This window comes from Cydia splendana, chromosome 15 (assembly GCF_910591565.1).
Source record: "Cydia splendana chromosome 15, ilCydSple1.2, whole genome shotgun sequence".
In the NCBI taxonomy this organism is placed as follows: Eukaryota; Metazoa; Arthropoda; class Insecta; order Lepidoptera; family Tortricidae; genus Cydia; species Cydia splendana.
In genome coordinates, this window is record NC_085974.1 from 15,290,424 (window position 1) to 15,310,269 (window position 19,846).

Sequence of the window (19,846 nt, forward strand, 5' to 3'; positions counted from 1 at the left end):
TGACCAGATTTGCTTGACCATCTATATAGTTATATTATTTTTGCAACAACACAAAAATTCCACAATGATTCCAGTTCCAGTGCAATATTTTAGGTTGTAAACACATTTTATCAGTGGTAGGTTTTCTTCGAAATTAGACTTTAACTCAGTATCACTAGGTTACTTTTTGAATAGGTACCAGCGACGTTTTGCATGCGTTTTGCATAAGATTGCATACTCTACTACTATCATTCTAAATTAGACTCTAAGTACTACAGCGTTGAGTTTCATTTCCAAACTCCTTTCACTTGTTTTCGTCCAGACGTTGTTTCCCGATGCGTTGTTTTTCGGGGTTTCCCTGCCTGCTCTGACATTGGGTATAAAAGAAGGCTAGACAGAAATTGTGACTCAGTATAAAAACATACGTGGTAGAGATGACATCGGTTTCTCACGTAGCGAATTTCGCGGCGCGGTTCTGCAATGTGAGTAGACTTTATTATTTAGGAAATAGAGTTTATTTTGATTAAAGCGAGCGGTGTACGATATCGGTCTCATTTTCAAGGTAACAAGTGCATACACCAACAACACCGGCGACGTAATTATACCTAAGCGTAACTGAAGGCTAAGCTGACACCGTTGCTTATGGGCGCTTTGTAACTTCAGTGTCACATGTGCAGTTCCCGTCCATAGAATATTTTTTTCTGTCTTTTATCTACCAGTTTTAACCACAAGGACATTCAAAGTGTATTTTTTCGAAAGTGGTAACTATTGTGATGGTAACGACTTGAGGTAACATGTGAAAATACTCTAGGAATTGTAGAGGGCAGACGGGCGTACCGAACCGCGACCTTGTGGTAAAGTCAGGGGTGCGAAACTCCTGACTTCGGTCAAACTCGGCTCCGCTCGGCTCAGCATTGCTCCGAGCAATTATTAGGGTTGGCACCACTTGACTTCCTTTTGCGTGCACGACCACAGATAAGATAATCACTTGATTTTTGACAACCCTAAATAGCCGAAAGGGATAGTGTCATATATTAGAAAGGGCCAGCATGATTCGACCCTGAACCGCTGTCAAACTTCGTTTTTGTAGGAAGTTTCCTTTCTGTACGGTAGTACTATTAATTATTCTGTGGTAAAGTCCGAGTTCTGTTCGATCGAGTGGAAGGTGGTTCGCCCGTTCGCCGTACTTAGGGTTACGTCAGGAATTTTCCTGACATATCAGGAATTTCGGCCGTTTGTCAGGAATGCGGCCGGAATACGAAAATGTCAAAAATGGCGGCTGGCAAGAGCTGGATCAGAGTTGCCGCAAATCGTGCTCAATGGCGTGCAATAGGAGAGGCCTATGTCCAGGAGTGGACGAGAGTAGGCTGATGATGATGATGACGAAAATGTCAGGAATTTTAGTGAATTAACAGACTTTTCTATTTTGTAGGTACCTAAAAAGGTAGAATAGAATAGAATCATTTATTGTATACTAGCTGTGCCCGCGGCTCCGCCCGCGTGGAATTCGGTCTGTGTCAGTAAGCGGCTAATTTCTAATCCTAATTTCTCTCCCTCTCCCCTGGAGGCGGAACTTGAAGTTAAGTTGACAGATGGATATGCTGGAGGACTGTAGTCCAGATAAAATATTTTACAATTAGGTACCACTAAATAAAACTACACTCCAAAATTAATAGTTTTTTTCGCCTTTATTCTAATTTTACACGTGATTTAAACGACAGAGTAGTAGATGTATATCGGACGATACAGCAAGGTACACGCGCGCGAGCGAAAGCGAAGCGGCCTGCCTGGCTAGAGCGCCAGGCAGGCCACTCACCGTGGTCTTCTTCAGATTCCTGAGGAAGATCACGTGCCCCTTGTAACCTCAATGCGTTGCGAGACTTTCGCGAATGATTCTATTTTTTTCGGGAAGGCATGGTAATGCGTATAAAATGCGAGTCCCAAATCGTTTGACTCCGCAAACGACCAGTGCCGGATTAAGATATTTTGATGCCCTAAGCATTTCTAGACCATGGTGCTTGGGTCCCCTCTCTCTAGGGACATCGATTTTGATACATTGATTTTTTTTTGGTAAGTTGAGTGACGTTCATTGCCGCATTACAGCTGTGAATGGAAATCAGTCACATAATTTTATCACGAAAATTGACAGTGCTGCAGCAGTAACGTTGCAACAGAGTAATGCTGCTGCAGTCGCCATATCTTGGAAAGTTATTGAAAACGCGAACGAAGCGAGCGCGAAAAAATTTCGTAATAAAAACGCAATTTGATAGACAGTTGTACATTTTTACTTTTAGTATGGAAATCAGTCACATAATTTTATCACGAAAATTGACAGTGCTGCAGCAGTAACGTTGCAACAGAGTAATGCTGCTGCAGTCGCCATATCATAGAAAGTGATTGAAAACGCGAGCGAAGTGAGCGCGAAAACTTTTCGATATACAAACGCAATTTGATAGACATTTGTACATTTTTTCTTTTAGTATGGAAATCAGTCACATAATTTTATCACGAAAATTGATAGTGCTGCAGCAGTAACGTTGGAACAGAGTAATGCTGCTGCAGTCGCTATATCTTAGAAAGTAATTGAAAACGCGAGCGAAGCGAGCCCGAAAATTGTTCGATATAAAAACGCAATTTGATAGACAGTAGTACATTTTTTTCTTTTAGGATGGAAATCAGTCACATAATTTTATCACAAAAATTGACAGTGCTGCAGCAGTAACGTTGCAACAGAGTAATGCTGTTGCAGTCGCCATATCTTAGACACTGATTGAAAAGGCGAGCGAAGCGAGCGCGAAAATTTTTCGATATAAAAACGCAATTTGATAGACAGTTGTACATTTCTACTTTTAGTATGGAAATCAGTCACATCAGTTTATCGCGAAAATTGACAGTGCTGCAGCAGTAACGTTGCAACAGAGTAATGCTACTGCAGTCGCCACCCGAATGTCATCTTTATCATATTTTATAATGTTATTGAAAACGCGAGCGAAGCGAGCGCGAAAACTTTTCGATATAAAAAACGCAATTTGATAGACAGTTGTACATTTTTTCTTTTAGTATGGAAATCAGTCACATAATTTTATCACGAAAATTGATAGTGCTGCAGCAGTAACGTTGGAACAGAGTAATGCTGCTGCAGTCGCTATATCTTAGAAAGTGATTGAAAACGCGAGCGAAGCAAGTGCGAAAATTGTTCGATATAAAAACGCAATTTGATAGACAGTTGTATATTTTTCCTTTTAGGATGGAAATCAGTCACATCAGTTTATCACGAAAATTGACAGTACTGCAGCAGTAACGTTGCAACAGAGTAATGCTACTGCAGTCGCCTCCCGAATGTCACCTTTATAATATTTTATAACGTTATTGAAAACGCGAGCGAAGCGAGCGCGAAAATTTTTCGATATAAAAAACGCAATTTGATAGACAGTTGTATATTTTTCCTTTTAGGATGGAAATCAGTCACATCAGTTTATCACGAAAATTGACAGTGCTGCAGCAGTAACGTTGCAACAGAGTAATGCTACTGCAGTCGCCACCCGAATGTCACCTTTAAAATATTTTATAACGTTATTGAAAACGCGAGCGAAGCGAGCGCGAAAATTTTTCGATATAAAAAACGCAATTTGATAGACAGTTGTACATTTTTTCTTTTAGTATGGAAATCAGTCACATAATTTTATCACGAAAATTGACAGTGCTGCAGCAGTAACGTTGCAACAGAGTAATGCTGCTGCAGTCGCCATATCTTAGAAAGTTATTGAAAACGCGAGCGAAGCGAGCACGAAAATTTTTCGATATAGAAACGCAATTTGATAGACAGTTGTACATTTTTACTTTTAGTCCCAACCAGGCGCGAATCCAGGATTTCATACAGAGAAGGGATGGGACAGTTTTCTATCAGCCTAGCTTCGCATAGGGCTCGATATTTAGAGGTCTCAGCGAGGTTGTTCTCATACAGAAAAGATGCAAGAAAGCAGAGCTTGGAATGGACCAAGTGAATGTGAAGTGAGCAAGGCAGAAGGCCCAGCTGCGAAAGAGGAAAGCTTGGATTTGGATCCACGCCCATGTGTAATTAAGGCAGAAGATCAACTTTGCCATAAGGCAGAAGCCCTCGCATAAGACCTTACGCCGAACTGCAAAAGAGTGGCTTGAAGTCGAATCTATGGCATCTATGCATGTAATCACGACTCTTCTACTGCTTGCTCTTTGGCTTCACTCGAAAGCGCTACTTGATAGGATGCTTTTAGTTTTCGGCTTTCACGGGGCCCCTTATAACACTTTGACAGTTAGGTCTCAGGATCGCGGCTAAGGAGCAACTCGGCTTGGCCGACAAATCTGGCGTGCAAAAGAGCAAAATTCGCTATAAAATCGGTAACCTATGTCAAAAAAATCCCGCTGGCTGGCCGCAAGCCCGAAAGCAAGATTTTTTTCCATGACTTTAAGGGCCTCCGCGTAAGGTCAAATCGAAAGCCTACGTTGGAGATGTTCTTACGTACCCTCACTCTCTTACTTGATCCCTCCGACCCTTCGTTATTATATGGGTACTTATACACGTATAAAAGTTTCATGTACTCCACGACGACTGCAATGCTGATGCAGCCTGCGCGTTTTTTTGCCTACGGTTTTGGTGCCCCCTAGACGTGGTGCCCTAAGCAAGTGCTTATTTTGCTTAAAACTCTAAAAGGGTTAATCCGGCACTGCAAATGACAGAGGTCAATGTTTTTTTTTCGAAGTACCCACGTTCGTGGCCATTATTAAGTGCATAAAGGAGGCGATACCTACATATGAATATGGATTTGATATGGGTGCGATGTAATTACGATTAGGTATAATTCATGATGGAGAAAATGTATAATTTTAAATAATTATGCAATTATACGCGTGTTGATATGTGTGTTTATTTTACCACTACGTAACTATGTAAACTCATTTTTAGTTTTCTTGATTACTTAAAGTTTACTCAGTTCCCCAAACTATGGCACTGTGCAATGAGGGGCAATTAATTTACTGTCGTTTAATTTTGTTGTATTATTAATTTATTAAATCAACATATTTATTCAATTATTTTTGTTGATATCCGTACCCCCTCTTCTGAACTTAGAGTTAATTTGGCAAAATCTTACCTCGGTGGATTTTTCATGTCACAACGTATTAAATTCAGCGCCATCTGTTAGTTTACCAGGGTACTCTATAGTGGTAGCACATATTTGAAAAAAGTTTGACCCTCCTTCCTAAGTAGCGCCATAAGATTCAGGGGCAAACTTAAGTCAATCGAGTGTTGTGGCTGCCCCCCCTTTTAGGGGTTGAATTTTTATAGCCTATAACCTGGCCGGGGTTGTTCTCGACAGATTAGTAAAGTTTGCATCAAAATCCGTTCAGCCGTTTTCACGTGATGCGCGTTCAAATAAACAGACAAACAGATAAACAGATAAACAGACAAACAGACAAAAATTCTAAAAACTTTTGGAATGTGTTCTGTTATCGATTCTAAGTATCCCCAGCCAACTTTTTTTCAAATATCTTCCATGTACAGACTTTCGACCGTCTTCAGCTTTATTATATGTATAGATGTATAGATCACAAACCAGTTATAAAGGTGGTAGGTACTAGTGTCCGACCGAAACATGTTTTTTTGCCGAAACCGAAACCGAAACCGAATGTTCGGCTTTGGCTCTAGTTTCGGCCGAAACCGAAACCGAAACCGAAACTTTTGTTGACTTGCTAAAATCGTTGAAAAAATGTCATAAAACCGCTTTTACACATATATTATGGGGCTGTCAACACCCAATGTCCTTGAAATTGATGTTAATTAAGCAGTATTTTAAGAAAATTACTGGAGTTAGACCAAGATAATTCTGCAATGATTTTGATACACGCAGTGCAAGTGTTATTTTAAACGTCAAAACTTCTATGAAATTATGACGTAGTAATAACATTTGCACTAGTAGCACTACGTATGCTATCAAAATCATTGCAGAATTTTCTTGGTCTAACTCATCAGTCAAGCTAACATGTAGATTAGATATAGGGTCAACCAAAAAACCAGCCAAAAACGCGAGCGCAGCGAGCGCGAATTTTTTTGTTAGCAATATCGCAAGGGAAGTAGCGGGAGTGGAAAACCGAGAAAAAGGTGGATGGACTGTGTGAGAGATGATATGAAACGAACGCAAGTGAATGATGAGATGACGGGCGAGAGAGAGGTATGGACGAAAAAAACATACTGCGCCGACCCCAAATGAATGGGCAAGTGAATGATGATGATCGCAAGACCGCGTACCGATCTTCACCTGGGCCTAAAAGTCCGAAGTGCCCCAGTGAGGCAAACTTTCATGCGAAGTCAAAGCCGTGCTTCAGGCTTCAGGATAAGTAGTTGAGCACAGACTCCAACCAATGTCCATTGTATTAAAAAGCGAGACCGTAGGCCGAGCACGGCGCAGGGAGGAAGGCTAAGCTGAAGTAGAGGACATGTGGAATACAAACCAATGGTAAATTGAGGTAAAGACTAAAAAAATAGGCTAAGGTCGAGCATTCGTATGAAAAATTGTACTGGGGACACTTTTAAGGGTTTTTTTTTTTTATTTTAAACAATAGTCAGCTTTTCAGCCTCGCAAAATATAAACTGTACAGAAAATCAACTTTGCGGCACTACTTGAGCGTAGCCTTTAGCCTCGCTTAAAATTTGCCATTAGAGGTAGATAGGAAATGACTGAATAAGTGAGTGAATAAGAGCGAAGACATCGTTCGACTCGGGCCGAGCTGATACTCGGCCAACGGCTACGTCCGACAGTGCTATCTCATTCACTCCGATAAAATTAGACAGTGTGCGCGTTATAGGTATTGACAGCCTCTTAAGACTGAGTCGACCGTCCAGTGGCGCCCTCATAATGGAATTGTGTTTTATAATAATAAATCAATTAATTTCTGTACCTATACATGAATCAGTATATGTAGGTTATTACTATTGTTGTCCTACTTATTCCCCAACTTTTGGTCTTAGTCCGAAGTACCATTTCGTAAGTTTCGGCCCGGCCGAAAGGTTCGGCCGTTTTTTGGCCGAAACCGAAACTACAGCCGAAACATGTTTTTTTGGCCGAAACTGGCCGAAACCGAAACCGAAACCGAACCTTCGGTCGGACACTAGTAGGTACATGAGTAGGTACTAATACTTAAACTTTTTAACTTGTTAAAAAAATAACATAAAATGAGTAAGTAGTAGAAGTACAAAGGCGAACTTGCCCCTTTGAGGAATCCATAAATCCAAAACAAATTAAATTGAAACAATCTGCCGTATTCGAACTTCAAGATATTCACAAGAGACGACACGTACTAGATCCATTCTAGATACGTTATAGTTTAGATATCGACTAGTTCTCTTTTGCAGCGCAATTCGGGCAACCAATGTCACTTAATTACGTTAGATAGAGTAAGATATCTATAAGATGTGAATTGGATCTCTAAGTCATATCCTGTGGAAATCGTTCAACAGTATCTTCAGTATCGCGCAAATGTCAAATTTGACAGGGTAGATAGATCTTAAACATATCGTTATCGTATATTGGTGATGTCTATTTCAAAATCCGAACCGGGCCCAATGTTTCAAGCATACATATTAGATATCGCTTACGCCAAGACCGTAAGATCGTAGACGGAGTGTTGGAAACAAATCATGCTTCTGCGTTCTTTAAAAAAAAAACAGAAAAAAGTGCAAATTGGTGAAAAATAGTACAATCTTTACTTTACATCTGTTTTTAGGAACTGGACAACAACAAAAACTTAATCTGCTCTCCTCTGTCCGCGGAGATGGTGCTGGCGCTAGTGGCCCTCGGCAGCAGCAACGAATCTCGCGCAGAAATATTCAAAGTCCTCGCCATTCCTAATGAAGACGAGGTAAATATTATTTTATTTGCAATCATGAAATGGCTGGGAGGATTGAGCCTATAGAATAGACAAGCACCTACCTGTAAGCTTAATGTGGCGAAGACCGGAGACCGTCATAGGACAATAATTCTCGTATTTGTATAAATGTCGGTGGCCGATCGTAAGATCAGGCATATCGTGAAATTCCTAGGCATATCGTGAAACGTAAAAATCTTTGACTCGTTCCCTAAGTAGACGGAGCCCCGCTACGCGGGGCTCCTATTTCTGGGCAGTTTGCCCTTCGGGCATCTGAAGCAACCTAACGAACCTATCATACCTATGTATTGGTTTAATGTGACTATCGTCAAAACATTACACAGGAACATTACGATCGGCCTACGACATAAATACGTCGCTCAGACCCCCCTAAAAGAAGCTTCGCTCCTTCTGCTCTACCGACCTGCCGTAAGTTGAATATTTAGGTACAAACAGCACCACTCACTCCTAACTGTCCATAAGTGTCAGTTAACGGTGTGGGTGAATGTGTACAAACGCAAGTGAATTAAAAACGACGAAAGAGCTTGTAGACGGTCTTCTCTTATACAGTGGCGTAGTTAGGCGTGGGCGAAGTGGGCCGTCGAGGCCCCTTCGGGCACAGTGAAAGAAAAGGGCCTCGCAGATGCGACTACGCCCACGGCTAGATTAGTTCACGATACGCCACTGCTCTTATAGAGCTACTACACTTACCTATCGTATACCTACAATTTTTAACTTATATTTTTTACATTTACAGCTCTTTTCCACATTCATATCCCTGAAAACAAGTCTAGCTTCGAAGCCTTCAAAACATGAAACATCCAACGATGTTACGTTAAAAATCGCAAACAAAATCTACGTGAAACAGGGGGCAGCACTAAAGGTGACCCTTAAGAAGGACGCAGAAGAAGTCTTCCAAGCCAGTTTGGAACAAATAGATTTTACCCAAAGTGATAATGCTGCGAATGCCATTAATAAATGGGTAAGTTCCCAGCAAACAAACGTACATTTTGTAAGTATTATCACGTAGAACTGTGGTATCGGAGTTATTTCATTCAACCTACATACCTGACACCATAGGTATTACACTTGCGTAAAGGATGACTCACGTTATGGCTCCTCTACACGATGGGCCAACGCCGGCCAGTCCAAGGGACGCAGCCATGCGGTAGAATGAGATAGCAATATCACTTGCTCCCTCTAACGCATAAATGCGTCCCTTGGAGTGGCTGGCGTTGGCCCATCGTGTAGAGGAGCCATTAAACCGGGCCGTAGCCGGGCCGGAGCTCCCGGAGCCACAGATTATATAATAGTTCTCCGGAGCTTCGTTTTCTATGGAAAGCACTACAGGATCACCGATCAGCCGTCATAGACTAGCTATTAAAAAATATTAGATTATGTAAAATACGATTTGAGTCGTAAACTGTATTTAAATTTTGGTTTTATGTAATTACAGGTGAACAATCAAACCAACAACACAATTAGAGACATTGTTTCTGCCGACATGCTCGATAAAGACACACGACTTGTACTCATCAACGCCATCTACTTCCACGTAAGAAAATGTTCAATTACATACCTACTTGCTTTTTACTAATAGAATGCTGTTTACAATATTCTTAGAGTTAGACCAAGAAAAGTCTGCAGAGATTTTGATACCCCACGCAGTGCAAGTGTTATTTTAAACGTCAAACTTCCATGACATTATGACGTATAAATAACACTTGCACTGCGTGGGCTATCAAAATCGCTGCAGACTTTTCTTGGTCTAACTCTACCTCATTATGTGTATTTGAATCTACAAATATTAAATTCAAATAAATCAATCCTAAATGTCCCAGTGCTGGACAATGTTCCAATAGTTACACCCTCAAGTCATAATTCCAAGCAATAGAGGTGACGAACCGGCTGTCAACTATTGGAATTAAAATGTCAAGTACAGTCACCTGCAATAATATGTTACACAACAAAGGCCGCAAAAATAGCTGATGGCTCCTCTATACGATGGGCCAGCGCCGGCCACTCCAAGGGACGCAGCCATGCGGTAGAATGAGATAGCAATATCACTTGCTCCCTCTAACGCATAAATGCGTCCCTTGGAGTGGCCGGCGCTGGCCCATCGTGTAGAGGAGCCATGACACGATCTTATTTGTAGAGCCAAATAACATAATATATTATTGCAGGTGACTGTACTACGACGTTTACATTATAAAATAGTAAGCTTATACCTTATACTCAATGCATATTTTATTCCTCGTGCCGCCCACCATACAAAATTATAGCCAAGGAAGTTAGAATCTTGTCGTATTTTCAATTAGGTTGAATTTCAATTGTTCGAAAATTTTACGAGACAAATGAAATGCTACCTACTTTATTTTTAATTAAGGTTGACATTCCATCGAAACTGAGTGTACATCCTATGTACACTGGGCAGCACGAGGCTATAGAACGTAAATATTAATCATAACGTTGGTATCCGTTACAGGCTTTCTGGGAGTATCAATTTGAGGCCGACGATACATACACCAGAGTATTTCACGTTAATAAATCCAAGAAAATCGATATTAAACACATGAGTTTACAGGGTAAACCTTTTAATTACAAACACAGTCCGGAGTTAAAGGCTAAAGTAAGTTTAAGACATAATTTTAACCTTCATCAAAAAAAATTACGCTCTCAAAAATGTGGAATAGGCAATTTTTGCTGACATACTAGTATTCTACAATCAACGCTTACCTCTCATACCGTAAAACGCTATAACTTTGCCCTTTCAACATAACTTTGCCCACCGCGTCACAGTTCAGTAAAAGCGAAATAAAATAACTTAAAAGTAGTACATAGATACACTTGTACGGACTGTAACGCGCTGGGCAAAGCTATATTGAAAGGGCAATGTTATAGTGTTTACGGTATATTAAGTGTAATCTCCTGTCTTTACTTTTGTATAATTCTGATGTGTTTATTGTTAGCTACTCCAATCTGTTTCAACATAAGTAAAAAAATAAGTATAAAAATGATTTCCCAAAATTGGTTCCTCGTCCGCCATTACTGGAGTCTACCTTTTCCGTAATGTATGGCTATAATGAGACTATTCAAAGGTATCCATCCATCCGTGAAAAGAATGTTCTGAATCAAACTGATAGTGTGGGTTTTTTTTACTGGGTCAAAGGAAGGCAAGCTGATAGAGTTAGACCGAGGTAAGTCTGCAACGATTTTGATAGCACACGCAGTGCAAGTGTTATTACGTCATAACTTCATAGAAGTTTGACATTTAAATAACACTGCGTGTGCTGACAAAATCGTTGCGACTTATCTCGGTCTGACTCTAAGCATAATATGAGTGTAATCAATTGATACGGTGATTTATACAAAAAAATATTATAAGGTCAAAAATAGCCAAGTTTCTTTTTGATACTTAAGTACTTACATCCTTCTATTTCAGATATTGCAGATGTTCTACGTTGGAGGTAAAGCCAGTATGGTGATAGTTCTGCCAGATGAAATCGAGGGTCTGAGTAATGTGATGAAACAACTGGTAGCCGGGTATGATCTGATGGCAGAGGTCAACAGTCTAAAAAAGAAACCACTTCAAGTAATCATGCCTAAGTTTAAAGTTGAATCTGAGATCAATCTGAAGGAACTGTTACCTAAGGTATATATTTGATTATTTATTGTAAGAGAAGTATGTTCTGATTTGAGAATCAAATCACGAAAGAGAAAGATAAGAAAATTATAAGAGAAAGACGACAAAAATAGACCCCCCCCCCCCCCTAAAATAATTGTCAAAAAAATAGATAAAGACTATTTATTTATTTATGTTAGTTCCATAAACATTCGCAATGTTATTATTTCAGATGGGTATCAAGGCAATTTTTGATCCAAAAAAGTCAGATGTCAACATGTTGTCAAGTAATGATCGACAGTTTGTATCCGAAGCCATTCAGAAAGCCTTCATAGCGGTGGACGAACTGGGCACGGAAGCGGCAGCAGCCTGTAAGTTTATTATTCTTATGACTCCTCATACTGCTCACAATGCTCTCATACTGGTCCACTAAGATGAGCCAGCGTGTAAAGACTGTAGAGAGGGTAGTGGTATTGGATGGCTTATGGCGCGGCGGGATGGCGATGGGACAGCCACGGTGTCGGTTTTTCGTCCGCACATCAAAGGTCAGCGGGCCACCGCGATAGTGCGTACGCATCCACACGTGGCCAATTTCATAGTGTGTGCACTCAACCATCGCATCTCGCTAGTCCATCGCCGGGCCATCGTGTAGAGGAGCCATTACGAGTACACTTTCTACGTAGACGGAAGCTGCATCAAAATTAAAAAAAATTTAAAACTAAATTATTTAAAATTGTATGTGACCGTGACAGAGGTATATTTTTAACAATAAGAAAAATTAGAAAATAACTTAGGTACCTAAGTATTGTCTTTACATTTTATTGGCGTTTTGTGTAAACATATGCGGCTGTCTTCCCTTATGGTGCTCCCACATTGGCTGTTATAAAATGTTATATAACATTGTGTGACAGGGATGACTAACACAATAAAACAATATCAGTACTATTTATTTAATACTATGATGCTGTCCCTGTTACACGATGTTATATAATATAACATCATATAACAGCCAATGTGGAAGCATGACGAGGGGTTATGGACGGACGGGTTCATTGCAGACCGCCCTTTCCTCTATCTTCTCACGGCTCACGAGATTCCTATATTTTATGAAGCTTTTCATGGAAGCGGGAATTCATCCTGACATGCTCTAATTGTCTTGTGTGTGTTGTTTGGCTGAGAGTCGATTTATTTAAAGTTAACTAGCGACCCGCCCCGGCTTTGCACGGGTTACACAAAACCTTAACAAATTATACACCTGAAGCTTCCTCAAGAATCACTCTATTGATAGGTGAAAACTACAAGAAAATCCGTTCAGTAGTTTTTGAGTTTATCGCGAACATACCTACATACATACAGACAGACGCAGCGAGGAACTTTGTTTTATTATAAGGTAACGTGTAGGTATCATAATACCCATTAATATTGCGTTGTACCGTCAGAATTTACCTTTCCGATTCCGTTAAATTTATTTAATATTGCCGAGTGCTTCATTTCTTTTTGTATTATTTTTTCTTTTATTATTGTTTCCAGCTTCTATGGGAGAGCGTTACTGTTGTGCCCCGTATTGGACGGACGAATTCGTCGCTGACCGCCCCTTCATCTATCTACTCGTGGCTCACGAGATACCTGTATTTTATGGAGCTTTTCATGGAAACGAAAATTCATAATACCTAGTCTTGTATGATTGAGAATATCTTTTTCTATACTAATATCCATTACAACAGTGTTCTACCGCCAGAAATTGCCGTGCCTGTTAAATAATTAGTTCCATTTATAATCATTTTATAATGTAAGTATTGTTTTTTACATAAATAAATATACATTTAAACTAAGAGCGTTTTCACATTGTCCGATCCGATATCGGATGTTGGAAGGAAGTAAAATGTAAGATATATGTGTTTCTCTGTATTTATTTATACATTAAATAAATCATTATTACTAAAAAACGATAAATAACGCATAAAAGGCGGACTAACTGCCAATGGCACTCTCCTGCAGCTGTTTTTGTCACAGGCACCTTCCGACATCCGATATCGGAAAGGCGCTTCCGATAAATTCAGCCATGTCGGAGCCCCCTCGTCAGCTGTCGGACCGATAATATTTGTTTGTTTGCGTATGTGTACTAGGCATAATGCTTGTTGTAGTGTGCGTGACCGTGACCGCTAAAGACGGCGCCCGGGCGCGCCCCCGCGGCCTGGCTACGGGGATGTAGGATCCTCCTACATCCGATATCGGATCGGACAGTGTGAAAACGCTCTAAGATTCAGACTTTTTATGTATTTGCCTACCACTACTAATACTGAAACCACGAGTAGATTAAAATTTGTTAGCAAAATCTAACGACACGGCTAAATGACATAAATCAGTTATAGGGATGAATTTGGCCTAAGAGGTACAGCCTGCAATATGTTACTCTTCGAAGGCCGTAAAAACATGTGACACGCTCTTATCACTCTACAAATAAAATCGTGTCAGATATTTTTGCGGGCTTCGTTGTGTAACATATTATTGCAGATGACTGTACCTACCTATATAATAAAATGGTGTAAGTAGTAGGTAGGTGTTTAAAAAGGTATAACACACAATACGTATAAAATAAATTCAAAACTAGTTAAGTGAACTGAAATATTCATTATATAACGATTTAGACAACTATAATATTCATTTCAGCACAAATTATGGAACGAGAACTTTGTGGGATTTGGACCGACGAGAAGTTTACAGCAGACCATCCCTTTCTCTACCTACTCACAGTCACAGCTCACCACATCCCTATATTTTATGGAATCTACAATGGAACAGAAAATTGAGAAAAATCTGAATATATTTAATTTGTGATCGTAAAATCTGGTAACTTTAGTCCACAACTTACAACTATAGTCCAAATTCACAAAATATTGTATACCTATTATGTTATGTTATGTATATTATTATGTACAAGTATTTTTCATATTATGCTGAGTATATAATATAGAAAGAGCATTAGTGTATCCAAAATAAATGTAACAAGTACAAATCATGTTAACGCTCGTTAAAAATCAACGTTAAAATCTGGATTATAGTTGTACTTAAAGTGTCATTCTATGGAACTTGCTAACTATGTAAACAAACCGCTATACTGAAATCATCATGCAGTGACAGTTTCAATATGGCGGTTTGTTTACATAGTTAGCAAGTTCTATAGAATGACACTTTAGTTGTTTATAGTTACCTGATTTTACGATAGGTACTAGTGATGTACCGACTATTGATTTGGCCGACTAGCCGACTAATCGGCGCTCGAATGGCCGATTAGTCGGCCGACTATTCGGCTAGTCGGCCAGATCATTAGTTTCGAATAATTTCAGGTGAAATAGTTTTGCTCCTTTGGTTGCGCTATTCATCATATTAGCTTGGCTACAAGGTGCTCTCTACAGGTTCAAAGACCGATCACAAGAATCCTTATTCAATTTCTGTCTTTCTTTTATTTTGCGATCCTGAGCAGACCGTCAGTACAACTTGTAGGAGGTATTTCGAAGGCTCTATTTCCCGTACATAGTCGCCAGTTAAGAACCTATCCCCCGTGGTCAGCGTCTTTACGAGCAACGTGCCCTGTTTATAAGTCTCTAAATTTTGCAATAACATTAACAGTTTCCCATGGCTCCACCATAAAAAAAAAGCAAAAACTGAATAATAATAAAATCATTTAACTATAGAACTTGGCCATGAAATTACACGAGAATCAGTTAAGATCGACCTGTAGAGGAAAACACTAGCCCACCAACATACGATAACGATCAAACGGTCAATTATATGAACAAATGTTTTCGTCTGCACCCTGAATAGGTATTTTGGTAAAATAGACATAAAACATATGGCAAATATTGACTGTTTATTTCTTTTTTTCTGTTTTCTTTCACTAATAAAGTGCCGACTAATCGGCCATTTTTGCCGACTAGTCGCCGACTAATCGCCGACTACAAATGTGGCCGGATAGTCGGCTTTCCCGACTAGTCGGCGACTAGTCGGCACATCCCTAATAGGTACTTATTACTCTTTCAAAATTACCTACTTTCCTTTTAAATAATTCGTTCCATTTACTATGTAAAACTTTATCTAGCAGATTAAAATACATTTAAACTAAGAATCAGATTTTTCTTTTGTTTTCTAAGGACCTCCCCGTTTGCACATTTTGTCACGCCAAAGTCGGCGCAGAGTTAGCTTGGTATACCTATACAAATCAAAAGGTATTTATTACATCTTTCCTTTTACAAGTCACTTTCTAAAGAAATCCATCCTTTTTTTAGGCACCGGCCTTTAGAAAAGGACTTGAATAATGATAGATGTCATTTGGATGTAATAAGCGCTTTACTAGAATTACTAGGACAGTAGAATCTATTGACCGTTCCTCTCCTTCTTTCCTACAAAGTGTCGGGCGGCTAATAAGCCCTAAACTCTATCTTTTAAACTAATAATACCGTAAACGTATAAAACATTGGCCTTTAACATAACTTTGTTGACCGCGTCACAGTTTAGTAAAAGCGAAATAACTTAAAAGTAGTAACAGATACACATTCTGAAGAAAGTTTATCTGTAACTACACTTTCTAAAGAAAGGGTATCTGTAACTACTTTTAAGTTATTTCGCTTTTACTGAACTGTGACGCGGTGGGAAAAGTTATGTTAAAGCGCAAAGATTTATACTTTTACGGTAAATGTTATAAAAAGTATACTTATTATTTCCAGCACTGATGGTGCTTCAAGACTGTTGCGAACGTTTTTGGACCGGCGAAGTGTTCAAAGCGAACCGTCCCTTCCTGTATCTACTCACGGTTCACGAGATCCCTACATTTTATGGAATTTTTCATGGAACAGAAAATACAGAACATATCTTAGATCTTTCACAATAAAGTACAAATTAAATCTGCGAATGGATTAGGTACTTTACAGTTAAATATGTACTTCGTTCGATTATTGGATAAAATTAATAAACTAAGAATTTTTTTCTCACGTTTTACCACTGGTACCTAACTAAAAAAAACATTGCTGAAAACGATTGAAAACAGAAGGGAAAACATGTTGGGGCACCTGATACGGCACGATATTATACTTACCTACATAAAGACTATAATTGAATGAAGGAAGAATAGAAAAAAAGAGAGGCAGAAGAAGGCCGAGACGTGCGTTTTTGGACCAGGCTAAAGAGAACATGAAGAACTGAATGGCGATTACTCCACGGACAAGTGCCAGGCTCTTAAAATTATGATGATGACGATGACCACTGGTAGCAACTGGATGGTAACTATTGGAAATAACCTGTAGCGCAGTTACGGGTTGTTGAAGAAATGTATAAGTGCCTCTTTGATATTGACTGTACTAGTTGTATGAAAACAATCAGGGAGGGTTACTCTCAAGCCCGTTATGAATAATAGGTATGTTATTAATTATCACAGCTATGCCGGATATCCGCCTTATCCCTGTAAGGGCAACAAAGACAGTTTCACTAAAGGGCTCTTTGATCTTAGTGGGTTAATTTCAAATGCCACTAATTTATGTATTGTTGTCAGCATTCGTGTACATTATGAAGCTTTCATTTATTAATTATAACATAAGTTACCGTTTAAAACTGCAATATACAATCAACTATAATATATCGTTTGATCATGGACAATAAGGGCGCCATTTCTTTTATAACAGACCTAAATTAATGAGAATTCAAAATTAAGCAGCTCTAAAACTATACCTATCCTATCATGGCTACCATTACCACGCTAAACGCCGTAACAGACTACCGCACCGCATCGCGACTTTGGTGTGGTCAACATAATTATCTCTTTCTCGCTCTAACTTATAGCTGCGTCGTTATCGCACGTACGGCAACTATCCATAGGGCTTTACACACTATCGATACGTGCGCCGCACTGCACCAAAGTCGCGGGGCGGTGCGGTAGTCTGTTAAGGCTTGATAACTTACCTAGAGTCGCACCAAGAAAAGTCTGCAGCGGATTTGATAGCCCACGCAGTGTAAGTGTTATTTATACGTCATATCTGCATGGGATATCAAAATCGCTGCAGACTTTTCACGGTCTGACTCTATCATGGCTACATTACCATTACCATGCTAAACGGCGTAAGGGCGTAGCTTCAAAATTAATTTGTTTGATAATCAACGTACTAAATCGCGATTCCACCCTGCAAATCCCGCAATTGTGTATGCCTACAACCTAAAGGCATTTTAGTCTATGAAGCCGAAGTATAACGCATCGTGTCCCCACTTGAGTAAAAGGTTTATCTGTGTGCCAAATTTCATCGAATTCCGTTTACACTTTGCGCCAATAATCAAAGGGCTTCTGTGCTGCCCCCTATAGTCAGTGGCGGCAGCAAGCAAGATGAGTGCAGAGAAAGGGGCGGCTAATAGTAGCTAATACAGGACCTGGGGCCTATGACGGCCAAGATTTACAAATCCGCCACTGCCTATAATTCATGCACGTACCCTCTATTATACAGTATAGAATTATAGATTGCCATGATAAAAGTTCAGTCTTCCTTAAAATGTGTTAATGATTTGGAAAAGACATCCAAAAGGATAGGTACATTATCAATTTATGTATATCTATCTCAAATATGCAGGTAATTATTAGGTATCCCAAAGAAATATACTTACTATTTATTTAGCATTATGTGTAAAGCGCCAAAATCGGAGGCGATGTTCAAATAGAGAGGGATCTTTAGATTAACAATACCGAAACATCCATTTCCTGAAACTTGTCACCCCTATCCTCATATCCGAGCTATTATGATAGCAAGCGTTATTATTTACTGAGATAACATCGAGGTATACGAGCCGTCCGGAAATATGTATGCGTGTTTCCGGTAACAAGGCATTGTTATTGTTATACTCTACCGTAAAAGTAAAACTACATAAAACTTTGCTCTTGAATATAACTTTGCCCACCGCGTCACAGTTAAGTAAAAGCGAAATAAGTAATAACTTAAAAGTAGTTACAAATACACTTTCTGAAGAAAGTGAGTGAACCATGAGTGAACTCTTTTATCTCTTCTACTTTAACTGTATAGGTATTAAACAAGGCAAGGGTTGTCTGCCGTCATAGTCTAAAAGGCAGTTTTTCGACATTTTGCCAAAATTGACTTTTTGTGATATTCGTAATGTAGAGATCGAGATGCATCGACCACTTTGGCCCGTTTTCCGATAAGTGGCTTAGTTTTCGAGAAAAATATCGTAAAAAGACCGTATTTGCACTAATGTTCTAAGCTTTCCTAGTCTAAAAAGTGACTATTTGACAAACCCAGGCTAAAACAACGTATATGCAGCTATACGTTTTTTTACGCTCTGGTTTGCGTAAAATCTTATCCACTATGTCTAGCCTAAAATAACGTATAAGCCAAAAACTAGGCTAAAAATACGTAAAAGACGCTATACGCGCTTTAAGATTAGGATCTTTAGCAAAATTTTAGATCTGATACTAGTATAAAAAAATCGTATAATATATTTTTTAGTTTAAATGTCTCATACGTCATTTAAGCCTAGTATCACTTAACTTTTTTACGTCACCATAATAGTCTTTAGAAACGTATAAATGTTATACGTTCTTCTTATTTTCTATGGACGTCGTATTAAATGCAAACAAACTTTTAAAATGGTTGAAAGTGCGTCTAACTAGTCTATAACGCAGTATATGCTCTAACCCTCGTCATGCTCCCCGCGCGCCCAAAGACACCCTTATGCTAAGTAAAAGCCGTCAGCCGCAAGCGCAGGCTTGTGGCTGCCGGTATGCGATCGTAGGTGGCATTTTGCGCGCGAAATATTGACCGAACGCCAAATTAAGAAAAATACTTTATTATTGCATTACCATCATATGTTATCAATAACATGTAGTGTTTACAATTAGTACCTTCGAGTATTATCATTTTTATCAAGGTATATACTTTAAAACTGCCTCGCAAATACTTACACTCGCCAGCAAATACGTCTTTCTAGCGTAGTTTGTGATGGTTAAATTGTTCATACGTACTTTTCTACAGCAAACGTTGTTTGAGTTTTCTTTTTTCATTCGACGCTTTGACTAATCATCATCATCATCTCAGCCATAAGACGTCCACTGCTTAACATAGGCCTCCCCCTTGGACCTCCATTCGTACCGGTTGGAAGCGACCCGCATTCAGCGACTTCCGGCGGCCTTAACAAGGTCGTCTGTGCATCTTGTGGGTGGACGTCCTACGCTGCGCTTGCTAGTCCGTGGTCTCCACTCGAGCACTTTTCGACCCCATCGGCCATCTTCTCTGCGTGCAATATGGCCTGCCCATTGCCACTTCAGCTTGCTAATCCGGTGGGCTATATCGGTGACTT

General features: G+C 39.5%; 1 protein-coding gene across 3 annotated transcripts; it reads left to right on the forward strand.

Moving 5' to 3' along the window:
- Positions 1 to 381: 381 nt before the first annotated feature.
- Positions 382 to 16,403, forward strand: LOC134797747 (serine protease inhibitor 3/4-like). Of its 3 annotated transcripts, none has more exons than XM_063770106.1 (8): positions 382 to 461; positions 7,738 to 7,872; positions 8,636 to 8,860; positions 9,335 to 9,433; positions 10,364 to 10,507; positions 11,321 to 11,530; positions 11,733 to 11,871; positions 16,225 to 16,403. In XM_063770106.1, exons 1-8 carry the CDS (start codon positions 414 to 416, stop codon positions 16,386 to 16,388), a joined length of 1,164 nt encoding a protein of 387 aa, XP_063626176.1. In that variant the 5' UTR covers positions 382 to 413; the 3' UTR covers positions 16,389 to 16,403. The 3 variants fall into 3 exon arrangements, with proteins under 3 accessions (XP_063626176.1, XP_063626177.1, XP_063626178.1); XM_063770107.1 differs by lacking the exon at positions 16,225 to 16,403 and adding an exon at positions 14,171 to 14,576; XM_063770108.1 differs by lacking the exon at positions 16,225 to 16,403 and adding an exon at positions 13,031 to 13,169.
- The last annotated feature ends 3,443 nt before the right edge of the window (positions 16,404 to 19,846 follow it).